The 12,539-nt window shown below is 34.9% G+C and overlaps 2 protein-coding genes across 2 annotated transcripts; one reads left to right on the top strand and one right to left on the bottom strand.

Moving 5' to 3' along the window:
* The first annotated feature begins 460 nt into the window (after positions 1-460).
* On the top strand, positions 461-4,741 carry LOC130800767 (uncharacterized). Its single transcript, XM_057664403.1, has 2 exons — positions 461-1,017; positions 3,903-4,741. The coding sequence occupies exons 1-2, from the start codon at positions 772-774 to the stop codon at positions 4,137-4,139; spliced, it is 483 nt and encodes a 160-aa protein (XP_057520386.1). The 5' UTR covers positions 461-771; the 3' UTR covers positions 4,140-4,741.
* Positions 4,742-5,676: 935 nt separating this feature from the next.
* On the bottom strand, positions 5,677-11,686 carry LOC130800765 (ruvB-like protein 1). The gene is made up of 12 exons (XM_057664401.1): positions 11,269-11,686; positions 10,509-10,697; positions 10,214-10,345; positions 9,684-9,833; positions 9,360-9,515; positions 8,138-8,272; positions 7,628-7,693; positions 7,444-7,550; positions 6,479-6,578; positions 6,256-6,347; positions 6,114-6,183; positions 5,677-6,011 (listed from the first exon to the last, which is right to left on the bottom strand). Exons 1-12 carry the CDS (start codon positions 11,347-11,349, stop codon positions 5,922-5,924), a joined length of 1,368 nt encoding a protein of 455 aa, XP_057520384.1. The 5' UTR covers positions 11,350-11,686; the 3' UTR covers positions 5,677-5,921.
* Positions 11,687-12,539: the final 853 nt, after the last annotated feature.

Raw genomic sequence — 12,539 nt, 5'->3', positions numbered from 1 at the left:
TTGTACTTAGACATGAGCATGGTTTGGGTCGATTAGCGCGACTTAACATGTAGGCAAACACAACATAACCCACTAACCACCGCAATAGGCCACGACCATATGTTTGCCACGAACACATTTTTATATGATTAACACGATATGATATGTGGCTCCGAATGCACAACTTAATAACATAACACGTCAAGCCAACCATTTTATAACTACTTTTAGAATTTAAAAAATTTGACTTTTGGCCTACAACACGACCTATGCCTTACATGCTCGTGTCGTATCACCTTCATTTGTCTTAAGTTGGCCTAGGCATTACCCGCCCAGGCAAAAAACTCGCCTTGGCAGGACACACAATAGCCTAGCACGGCTCGAGTAAACATCATGAATTACTCAAATGCCCTCTAAAACTTTAATACTTGTATGTAGCCAAACAAACAATTTCTACTATATATAATATACTCCTAATAAATAGAATTGGAGTGCTTTGTACTTGTAATAAGTTTAGTTGTATATCATCAATCAGAAAACCCAAACTCAAAAGGCAGTGAAGAAAAGCAACAAAGTTTATTAACAAAAGAGACAAACCCACAAACTCGCAAAATCCCCTTTTCAAAGCAATCAATAATTAGAATACCCAATTCAAATCAATCATCCATCCAGTTTCTAAATCAATTTCTTCCTACGATTTAATCAAATTTCCGTAATTCCGTCAACGCATAATATCTACCTTTACCAGTTTCACTGTCGCCGTCTTCTCGGCGACTTTTTTCTCTATATAAAATGAGGTTTTTCAAGAAGATCGCCGGATTTCTAGGGTTTGCGCATGAGAATAAAGAAGAAGAAGAAGAGAACGGTGATCCGAATGATAATAATGGTAATTCAGATGAAAATCGACGTAATCGGATGAATGTTGACCCAATTCCAACGGGCCCACGTAAAGGGTTCAGTGTTCCAGTTCAAGTTCCTGTTGAACGTCCTGTTGTGGGTCCCATTTTGGTCCCTTGTAATGGTGATGGGGGAGTTCAGGTTACATTCTAATTTCTCTTTTTTATTTTTCTTATTTTGCTTTAATCTTTTGTGATTTGTATTTGTTATGTTTGGTTGATTGAGTGTATCGATGATCATTTGGTGAAATTTTTGAAGTTGAATAGAACTAATTATGATGGAGTTTTTCGAAGACTCAAATTCTTTGGGACTTTTTTTAGCTAGTTAAGAGGATAATTAATAAGTGGTTCAAGTTTGGTGCTTTGATTCATGCTATAATATTCTGCCTCTTGTTTGATCATAAGTAGTAAGTACCCATGTGGGATCCTTTACACTTGAAAATTTCTATTTGGGACTAGGCATGGGAAATCTTTATAAATTCGCAAAGTTAGACAATTGTACACTTATCTATGTTGGATATAGCTTTGATTGCATCATTTGGGTGTTCTCTACAATCTAGTATTGCAGGAGGCTCTACTGTCAGTGTTTTTTGGTTGTGTATTGAGGTCTTTTTGATTTTGATCATCCAATTATGTTGAGAATTTTTGAGATACCTCTTTGTTGAAAGCTGGAGCCAAGTATTTGGAGGTCTCCTATATTTTCCACCTGATGTATGGTAGTATTTGCAATGTTTAGTTTTTATTGGCTCACATAGATTGTGGTGACGATCGTGAAACTATATTTGTGATCAATACAATGGCTTCACGGTTGTCTCAGCCTAGATCGTATTAGCGGTAAGCTCAAATTTTTACAGTGCGATCATCTTGTGGTGATGCAGACTATACTTATGTTGTTTAGCGCTTTTGAAGCATTAGATTCTTCCTACTAATACACTGACTGAATTCTGGCCATGATGTTTTATTATTTGATATCTATAATATAAGGATGCTAAAAGTTGCAAGGAGTGTGATTCTAGTGTATCAAGGGACAGTTTTGAAATATGGATCTGACCGTTTCTCAATTTTTGTTTGGAAAGCTTCCCTTTTCTTCTAATGTTATGTTCTGCAACTTAGTCCTCTTGATTTCATATTTTATGAGCAAGTTGTGACAATAACATAGTTTATTTGGGCAGTTGAGTCTGCTTTGTACTTGATACTTGAAGGTGATATTCGGGTTGAGGCGTTTCAACTAGGCGAAGTAGAAGCAATATTTCAAATTTTCAGGAAGAAGCATGAAATGAGTTTTGACCTTTAGGGGAAAGCTGGAACTCATTTGCATGTGTTGGATAGTGAATCTGCATTTGCTGAGATTTCATGCGTAGGATAAAAAATGTTGTACCTATAGCATAGAGCATGTTAGTTATAACATTTGCCCATATCACTTTATTCCTGATAAAAATAACTCGTGTTTTGTAGTACTTTGAAGTTTTTAGGTTATACTTGTGCGGAGTGAGCTAGAAGATGCTTCGCTTGGCTGCTGACTTCTTAATTTTCCTGTACTTGTTATTTAATTTTGTGCTATTGATGTTAAAAGTCTGGAATCATTAGATTGTCTTAGTGATTATGACTTTTCTTCTGTGTGTTCAGGTTGAAAGCTAGATATACCAAATTAACAATCTTATCCTCAGTTCTTGACCACTATACGACAGAGCTCTCTAGTGTCTAGTTATAAATAATTGGCTGATTCTAGGACGTTTTAAATGGTGTATTATTTGTTAAACCCTGCAATGTATCCTCTCTTTGAAAGTACTACTAGGGATAAAATTAATTGTTGTTTGATCTTGCTCCGTAGCTGATCACAAAAGTGGGGCTCCTTGAAGTCATCTTGAAATACGAAGGATGTGGTCAGTAAGGTTTCACATATTACTCTTGAAATGATCGTCCTTTTGTGATTAGGACCCTAGGAATACCTTAGTACTGGTAACAATTATAGTTTTTCACAATAGGATTTAGCATAAACGACAAAGCGAGTATATACATGATTGAGATTGAGATTTGGCACAAACATGTACTTACCTTTGTATATGAATAGTTGAAGTACATGAAAAAAAAAGTGTGGGCAATTGGCAATCTTATAGTTAGAGAATGGCATTGGCATGGATTGAGATTTGTGCCTATAAAGGTATTCCTAAAACGTAATATAAAATATCGGGCCATCCATATTAAGGATCAGAGGGACTTCTAAATAGAGCTCTAGCCGGTAGTCATTTTCAATTGTTTTCTTAATCCAATGTCATTTTAATGTCAAGTTGAGCATTTCTGAATTGGAAATGTCATACAATCAAATGGTTCGCATAGTGTTAGATTGAGGAGAACTTGTGAAGTACGTATGGTACAGGTTAAATGAATTCATCTTACTTGAACAAAGAATAGGAATCACTATATGAGGCATGGATTAAATGCTGGAGCTTGGATGTGCCTTCTGAAAGGAGTTTCTTCTGTGTTTGTTCTGGTCCGAAGTTTACAAGTGTCATTATTTTTTTCCAAGCTTTACACCCTGAGTACTTTGCAACTGATTCAAGAGTAGAATTGAGATATCTGATAGAACACAGTAAAGGTTGCGATATAGCAAAGGACTGTAGATATCTGAACAAGGACGAGCGATTACCACTTGAAAAAAGGGTGGTGTTAGATAGTAAATAAAAATTTTGAAGAAAAGCACATGTTTGGGTTAGAGCTCCACTACCATGAGAATGACATAACTCATTTTGTGAAAATTATAACTACGCATTCACATTACCACCATGACACCATTTTATATCGATAAGTGATAAATAAACATCCTGTTAGTTACATAGTAAATGGGACAATTGATCACTGTTTGTGAATTACAGTTAGTACTAGGTAGCTCGGTGGCCTTCTATACAGCAGAATTTTGCACTTTCTTTTTGTTTATTGTACCTTGATGTTGTCAATTATCCTTGTATTAAATTGAATTGAGAACACCGCCGGTTTAAGTTTCTGATGCACAACTATCTTCATACACAGGGACTCAAGTGGTACGCAGAACGTCTTAAAATAGATGAGGATGGGGATGTAGCAGATGAATTCATTTATGAAGTTTCTCCAGAAATGTCACATGTCAAGCAAGATCAACCAAAACCTATGCCAAGATTCCAAGTGACGTCCAACGTAAAACACGTGAAAGTAAGAAGACAGAAACCGACTTCTGATGGGAAGTTTCAGCATTTGGTCGAATGTCATGGTCAATTACAGTGGGTGTAGATCCTAATAGGATAGCGTTCTCTCCTTTGTCACTGAGAACGCCTATCGGGAGTAAAAACAGCACCTAACAGCAGATAGGGAAATTGCCACTGGGAGCTCATATATTAACTTATACAGTAGTTTGAAGGCTTTTCCCCTGCTATTAAGATGTATTTGTATCATTTATATATCTGGCATTGGCATGTACCTCATTGCAGTAGACACATCATCAACTGGCCGAGCCTTTCATTTTCGCAATCCAATCATGGTGGTTCCCGAGATATCTGAACATGGATGAGCGATGAAATCAAAAGACTTGTATGTTTTCTAAGTTTACTGAATGAAAGGCTGTCGATTGTAGCTTTTCGTTATTTGATTGTTTATTCGATACGGATTCTTTTAGATGACTGTTTTCTTGTGTGCCGATTCTCTGTTTTGGTTTGTGTTTACATTTTAAGGAGCTCAAAGTGATCAACTAATCAATTTGTGATGGATTGGCTGTCAAATTTTTTATCCAACCTGAAAGGCTGAAATTGAACCGAGTTTCAATAGAATACTAGTGGGTTATAATTTTGTTTCTAATCCCTCCCTGGAATACTAACCCGACCTAGCAAAATTCACTAATTCTAATCAATTTTTATATTTTAAGTATATATTTTTTTGTTAAATAGTCACTTTTTATAAGAAAACTATTTTATAAAACAAATAAATTGGTTTTTTGTATTTTTTTGGAAAAATTTAGTAAGGAATAAACCAATTAAAATTAAAATAATCCGATTGAAAGTTAATTGGACCTAAAAATAATTTGAGTACAACTAAATGTAGTTGGAAATTGAAGAGCAACGCACATTTTTTTCTTCGAATTTAAATTGGATTTTTGACTCAATCATCCTACGCATATAATTATTAGACATTAGATTTGATCACAAACAAAAACTTGATTAATTTAAACTAATTAAAATTTATAGAAACTTAGTATGCTTAATTTATAGCTCTACCTTAATATTTTAAATATAGTATTTCTTCATCAAATTTAAGATTTTAGTCAATATTTTAACCATTAAATCTTAAAAGCTCTTTGGATTGATTTACAAGTTTCATTTCAAAATAAATCACATTAACTCATGTTTGTTGCAAAAAAGAATAAGGCAAATACCACATGATAAACCTAAATTTTAGATTTTCACGTCAAGACAAAATATTTTCACATGGTAACCTGAAAGTTTACCGATTAATAGTTAAAACCTTTGAGGCATTTTTTGACAAAACACATTTATCATCCATTAATTATAAAATGTCAATTATACCCTTACCTCTCAATTGATGAAAACACGTAATATCCCCAATTCAACTTGGAACAAACATTTCCCTAATTCTCATCCCCAAATCATCAAACAAAATATATTAAATTAGTAGTTAGCCAACTAATCTACCACCACTGTCATAACCATCCACCAATATCATCACCAATCAACCGCAGCTCCACCACCCTTGACAGGCGAACTAGTCTTTTTGCCGAAAAGAAAACTAAAAAGGTTGCAATAAGGCGCTCCAAAGCTTCTTCTGCAACATGTTTCACAAGTTGCCAAACAATCGATCTGTTAACACTAACAAAGAAGAATGTCTGGGATTTTTCACTTACAACTGATCAAAACCTTAGAATACACAGCTATGTAAATAATCACCACTGCATGAGATCGTTGATATGACATTTAGGCGACAAGCATAATGTCTAAGGCTTCTATGAGGCAGAACTACACTAAAACACTTGCTGAGCTTGGCTTTGATGCATTGTGACCAACTTCATGAAATGTATCTGTCTTGCTGCTCCTGCAGAAGCCTAGCTGAAGACTTGGCATCAAGATACAACGAATTGGCTTCCTCAACATCCGCCTGCAAGTTGCAAAAATGAAGTGTAAATTGTGCAACTACACAAAAAACTTAAAACTCGACTCGTTTCTCCTAAACACAGGGCTATTAGGAAAAAATCTATACCTTGCAGATGTTATCTCGACCATGCATTCGGGCAAGGACACTCGCAGGTGTTAACAGCTGAACTGCATGTCTGGAACCAAAAAGAAGAGTCAGATTCAGGGGGGTTAACAAAGTGATTAAATGTGTTACTAGTAAGGCACACCTTAAAGATGCTTGCTGGCCAATCTCACCCAAGTAAGCAAGACCTTCTTCTTCTATAACCAATTCCTCCACTTGAGCACGAATTGCTAAAATCTGGAATATAGAAAACCATGAACACAAAATCTCAGATTGTAAGATAAATTTGATGGGATAAAAAAAACGAACAATTTGTGATTTTTGTAACTAGCATTAAACTCCAATGAAAGATATCCAAAGTTCCAAACCTGTATCATCTCAGCAGGGCCATAAATCTCTAATCTTATAATCAATAATCGGTCCAACAGATCTACAGGTATTCCATGAGGACTCCTCATCGTTGTTCCTCTGCAATAGACAGCATAAGATCTAATTAATTAATGTACATTACAACTCTCTTCATTGCATTCTTCTGATACACAGAATTAGGCATTCCAAGACGGCATACATCTAACAAAACAAATATTTCCGAAAACTTGTCTTTGAGTGGTCCACAATGTTGTTAGCGTTAACTGCTAGCAGCAAAGAATTTGGAATTACTATTACCATAAAATTACTTGCCAGAGATAGTCTTATGTGTTCAACAAAATACTAGACTACTAGGGATCACTTGATTTTCTATTCTTGTTGGGATGGAATGGGTAATGCTATTGACAATGTGTAACCATCATTGAACCCTTTAAATTTACTCCTTTGTCCCCCAAATTTGCATCATTTACAAATGGGTGGTTTTTAAGGAAAGGTGAAATTTGGTAATAAAAGAAAGATTTAATTGTGTAAATGATATTTTTAAAAGTGAGTTGAAATGTGTGGATGAAAATAAGAGAGTGGTAGGGTCAAATTCCAAAAATAAATAATGAGGTAAATTGGAGGGCAGGAGTAAATTATAAATTTCAATATTTTCCCTCTTAGATGTAAGCACAAGTATATCACCCAATTCCATTGCTCACAAAAGCACATTATGTCATCAGACACACAAGCAATTTGAGTTGAGAGGACAATGAATGAAGGAACCACTTAAAATGACTGTCACTACAAACACAATTTAGGGTAAGTTTCAACACACTCAGATACACCCAGGAAGAACGAAGCAATATTTCTTCAATAATCTGCGACACAAATGTTTCACCAAACTTAATTCAACAATTTGGACAAACCTACAAAATTTCCAAGGATTCACATCTATTTATATTTATAACCATAAAAGCTATACCTCACATCACATACTCCTCTATTTGTTGCAAAGATCACTATTGGGGATAGAGAACTTTCCAGTGCACGATTCAAATACGAAAAGCACTCTATATCCAGCATGTGCACCTGTCAATGCAAGTTTTAATATCAACAATGCGGTTTAAATCATGCACAATATAGGCTATAGGTTTGCAGAAATGCACCTCATCAACAAATAATACCCCAGGAACAAGCTCTGCAATGCCTTCATCAATATATCGATTAACTACCTGTCCAAGAAGAATCATGAAAATACACCGAGCAAACAAATGCAGATATAAAAATATAAATTCTCAGATAAATATGGAGCAGTTGGTGCAGTAGCATCAAGAAGACATTTAAAGGCCCCAGTGCTCTGCTTGTACAAGAAACAGTTCAGAGTACTGAAAAAGCAAATGACTACAAAATGTAAACAAATAAGCATAGTTGAATGTCAAAAAATATGGTTTAGACATAGTGAAAAATGTGGTAACAGTCACAGTTGCAATAATGGACACGGTGATGCGGTAGCAGTGATGAAGTTTACTGCCAGCCCGGCTTAAAACGTAGTATTTTACACCTTTACGATGCGGGTAATAGCAGTTTGGTAAATTTAAAAACCCTTGCATCTTGGCCTTGTTTTGTACTGTGGGTATAGAAGACCACAATAGATGTAAGGATTTAGAAACTCATACCTTATTTATTTCTTGTCGCAACTTATCCGTGATTTCTGTTTTCCTAGGCTTCATCATTTGACCCATTAGAGATAAGATGTCTTGTCCACCTTGCGGCCTAGCATTTGCAGCATCTAGATCATGTAGGGTAACATCCTGATGTGTAAAACACAAACAAACAAATTATTACGTTGACAGGTATTCTACAAAGTAAAAAATTAAGTCTCCCTAGACACTGGTTATAGACCATAAAGAAGAAACTTGCTCATTGCAGAATTAAGGCCCTTTAATCTCCGCCTAAACTAAATCCATCTACTATTACTTATTTAATTAAGCTTAACTACTTAAGCAAACCTAATTAAATATGAACGAGTCCAAATTTCCTGAATTTTATCTAATAAATGACAAAGTAATAAATTAGTTGTCATTGCAAAACGAAAAAGATATTATTAATATGAGTTGTCATTACAAGATGGAAAAATATTACAAAAATTAGTTGATGCTCCTATTATTGATATCATTACTACTATTTCTATCAGCGCTAGCACCATCATAGACCATGTTGATAACTAATAACAATAGCAAATGGCCATGTCTAAGTAACAATAAACAGTTCAAGTAGTAATTTTTGTTATATTCTATTTTATTATGTAAGACAACTATATCCTTGCAGTTCCATGTAGCTTTCTTAACACCTGTTTACTTGGATGACATTTTGCACAATAACTCCACTGGATATGAGAATTTTGCAAAGTTGTGAAAAGAGTAAAATCTTGAAAAAGGAATCCTCTCCAGGATTTTGAAAATGAAGGTAGCACAGTTCTCATATCTGGAATTTAGAAATCGGAGACTCTCTTCATGACTAATGAGCATCCATTTTTTCAATTCTCTTTAGGATCCATACAATTGACTCCAATTACATTATCCACCTCCAATCTCAAACATGCTTATAACCATATCTCATCACCACATCTCTTCATGTTTCTCCCCCTCTTCCTAATTCTTCCAGAGGCAGTTCTCAAGAATCTTTTACAAAACAATTTTTAACTAAAGCAATAAAGCTGCATAATCTACCCAAATCCTAACTCGCTTAATTTCATTATACTTTGTGAACCTGGAAAGTGGAAACTATAAATGCAGTGATACCCTCACTGTTCAACTCACAGCTCCATTTTTGTATTGTCATTCAAGTCACAATTTTTATGATACACAACAGAACCAAACAAACAATTACACCACAAACCTGAACAATCTCCTTCTTTTTGTGAACTTCTCCTTTGGGAAGTGGAACATACTCCTCTGCCTCAAGGTCAAATTCTGTGGCAAAGGCATCACTTCTCCCCACTCTCTTCACTGCCCCACTGTTTGCTTCAATATAAATGACATCTCCAACAACCACCTGTACATAAATACAGCTTAAAAAACTCAGCACATATAAACTGAAGAGTGAAGACAAGAAAGCATTATATTTAAGATTAGACCGCATCAAGAATATGTAAGAAATACATCTTTCAAAACTCAACTCATTTCACTCCCAAAAGAATAATGAACAAGGCAATGGACATACCTTCTCCTTTATCAAAGCATCATAAATGGTTGGATCTAGCTTCAATTGCTTGGTGCCTTTTACAGTTTTCAATCCAATGATTACATGACTAATGGTCTTACCATAGCCGCCAGTCACACTCTCAGTTTCTTCTGGGGAGAGCTCAGTAACCTGAAATATATGTAGGTAACGTATAGGTGTTAAATTAATAAAGTAGACAAGTCTAGTGATAAAAGTTCATGAACAGAACCAAGAAAAAATTGTGATAAGATCATCAGATCAACATACTAAAAGCATGAAATTAAATGGGAAAGGAGCTTCCAGCTATCTGTAATTGACTGTTCATGAAAATGATAAAACATCACAACAGCATATAAACAGTTTCAGGTGAATCGAGTGATCTGATGTCAAGCCAAATCAAAATTCACAAATTTTCATACAACTTCATGTTTATGTTTGAAGACATGCAACCCAAATGTAACACTTCACAAGCAATCTTGTAACAAGACAAACATGATATAAGGAATAACTAGACTGCAAAATAAACTTGCCTCTCCTTCATAAACCTCCTTGTTTTCTTTGATACGTAAGCCAATTGCTCGCCTAAAGTTTTCCATAAGAACCTCAGTTTTCTTCACTTCTGATGAGTATACTTCTGACCCAACCATAGGGCAGAATGGGACCTACAAGTGGAATACAATCAATACAAAACCACACGGCAACGATTCAGCATTAAATTGTATGCCACCTTGAATTGTTATCTCAAAATCAAATCAAATTGAAACATTCACAGAAACATCAAATTGAAACATTCACAGAAACATCAAACGTCAATATTGAATATACCTTACTGCCGAGCTCCTGTGATATACCTAGAGCCAATGCCGTCTTCCCTGTACCAGGAGGTCCAGCGAGAAGCAAAGCCTTGCCAGCCATTTTCTTTTGGCGTATCATATCAACAACAAGCCCAGCTGCTTCTCTTGCCATTGCTTGACCCACAAAACCCGCAGCCAGTGGTACCGCATTGCCATTTACCTACACAAAAATTTTAACATCCCATTACCCAAAACATGAAATAAAACAACAGCTTCCCAACAACGTAATCATAACAAAAAATTCATTACTACAACGAAAAGAAAACCCAATCCTTCTTACCTCAGCAATACTTATATGAGCTCGTAAAATAATAGTACTAGTTATATTATAAAACTTCAGGCTTTCACTAACAGATAGCCAACTGCGTAACTCCCAAGCAGAGGAGGATCTAGGCTCGGGCCACCCAAGACCCTAGGCCGTGCCCAAGTCATCTGATTAAAAACTATATAGATATTGAATCGAGAAACATATAACACAGTCAAACATACATGCAAGATGAGTGTTAGTCCCACACAATTTCCTTGAGAGTTTACCCCTGTTTCCTTCACACGTCCCATACTATCTCCGCATATATAATGTACGAAAATATGATGAAAAATGCAATTCAACGCAATAAAAATGAAGAACAATTTGCAAGCAGCTAAAACCCTAAACCCTAAACTTTAAAACCCTAATAAAAAATCATAAAAAACATAAATTGAAAATAGAATTATAAGGAGAGAATAATTACATCAAGACCAAGGCCTTTAATGTGAGTATGAGTAGCAATTCGTTGTTTCTTAGTAGTGGACTGCACTTCTTCAATCTTCATCCCCTACTTTTTCTGAAGCTTTCCGGAGAATACTCGTTCGAAAGATATTTCGGTTAGTAGAAGCAAGACGGTGATACGGCTGACAGTATAGACCACTGTCGTTTCCGTCAGGCGGAAATCTGGATTGAATTCGTTGGAGCAGAGAGAGGTAGAAAGATGTGGACGGGTTTTCTAGAAAATATGGTTTTGTTTATAAAGTGATCGGGTTTAGCTTAAAATAAGCCGGAAATTTGAATTCACCCTAAAATTAGGGCTTGACTAGTCTTGACAGTGTCACTCGTCTTTCCATAGCTTACACATTTTCCGCTCTTCTCTTCGGTAACTCACACTCTTGTGTGTTCGTAGTACGCACTATGTCTATAATAAAGATTATTTTTTGCTCATTTTGATTTATTATGCTTTTTATTATACTTGACAATTGACATCTATAAAATATTACTCCCTCCTATTCACCTTAGGTGTCTCATTTATTTTTGAGATACTATTTATCTATCACTCTTAAATTACATTTTATTATTAAGTTATAAGTTAAAACATAGTCATGTGGGATCTTATTTGATTCGTTTTGATGTAAAGATTATTAATATCAACTTTTTATAATTTTTAATTGTACATAACTCGATATATTAAAGATTAAATAAGTGCATTGGATAGAGTGCAAAAAGTAAACGGGACACTTAAGATGAATAGAAGGGAGTAGTAGAATTAACTTTAAAATATGGTAATAATTGATTTGAACGACTTTATTTGTGAATTTTCAAAAAATTTAAGTTTTTTTGAAAATAATTAAATAAAAACAAGCTTGATTAATATAATTTCCAAATCTAGCACTATGTAAAATTTGAAGGGAACAAAACCTGAAAAAACAAATTGATGTTGTTATGATCCATTTTTAAACACATTCAATCTTCATTTGGCTAAGGCCTATGAGCAAAGGATTGCATTTACTGGAGACGTTGAATTCATGTCCAATACCATTGTAGTTTTCTTTGCCATGTGTGTTTTGTGCGGATTATGTTTGTAAGTTTGTTATTTAATTGTTTTTGTTTATTATAAATTTTTATGCATGTCTTGCCTGATCTTATTGTGTGTTTCTTGTATTTGCTTTTATCTATAAGTCTTTACTGAGTTATAGGTCTCACTAGTAGCAACCTTCTTTGATAAAGGGTATAATTTACCTTCCTTAATCT

This window comes from Amaranthus tricolor, chromosome 15 (assembly GCF_026212465.1).
Source record: "Amaranthus tricolor cultivar Red isolate AtriRed21 chromosome 15, ASM2621246v1, whole genome shotgun sequence".
Classification (NCBI taxonomy): domain Eukaryota; kingdom Viridiplantae; phylum Streptophyta; class Magnoliopsida; order Caryophyllales; family Amaranthaceae; genus Amaranthus; species Amaranthus tricolor.
Note: the sequence above shows the minus strand (reverse complement) of the source record. Positions and strands in the feature narration are given on the sequence as shown.

Bases quoted from the DNA above. Each gene is read 5' to 3' on its own strand.
- LOC130800767 (XM_057664403.1), top strand. From the start codon at position 772: ATGAGGTTTTTCAAGAAGATCGCCGGATTTCTAGGGTTTGCGCATGAG. The intron at 1,018-3,902 runs GTTACATTCTAA...CTTCATACACAG, and splicing joins ATGGTGATGGGGGAGTTCAG to GGACTCAAGTGGTACGCAGA.
- LOC130800765 (XM_057664401.1), bottom strand. From the start codon at position 11,349: ATGAAGATTGAAGAAGTGCAGTCCACTACTAAGAAACAACGAATTGCT. The intron at 8,273-9,359 runs GTTTGTGGTGTA...TTTACACATCAG, and splicing joins AAAAGAAGGAGATTGTTCAG to GATGTTACCCTACATGATCT. The intron at 6,184-6,255 runs GTGTGCCTTACT...TTTTGGTTCCAG, and splicing joins GGCCAGCAAGCATCTTTAAG to ACATGCAGTTCAGCTGTTAA.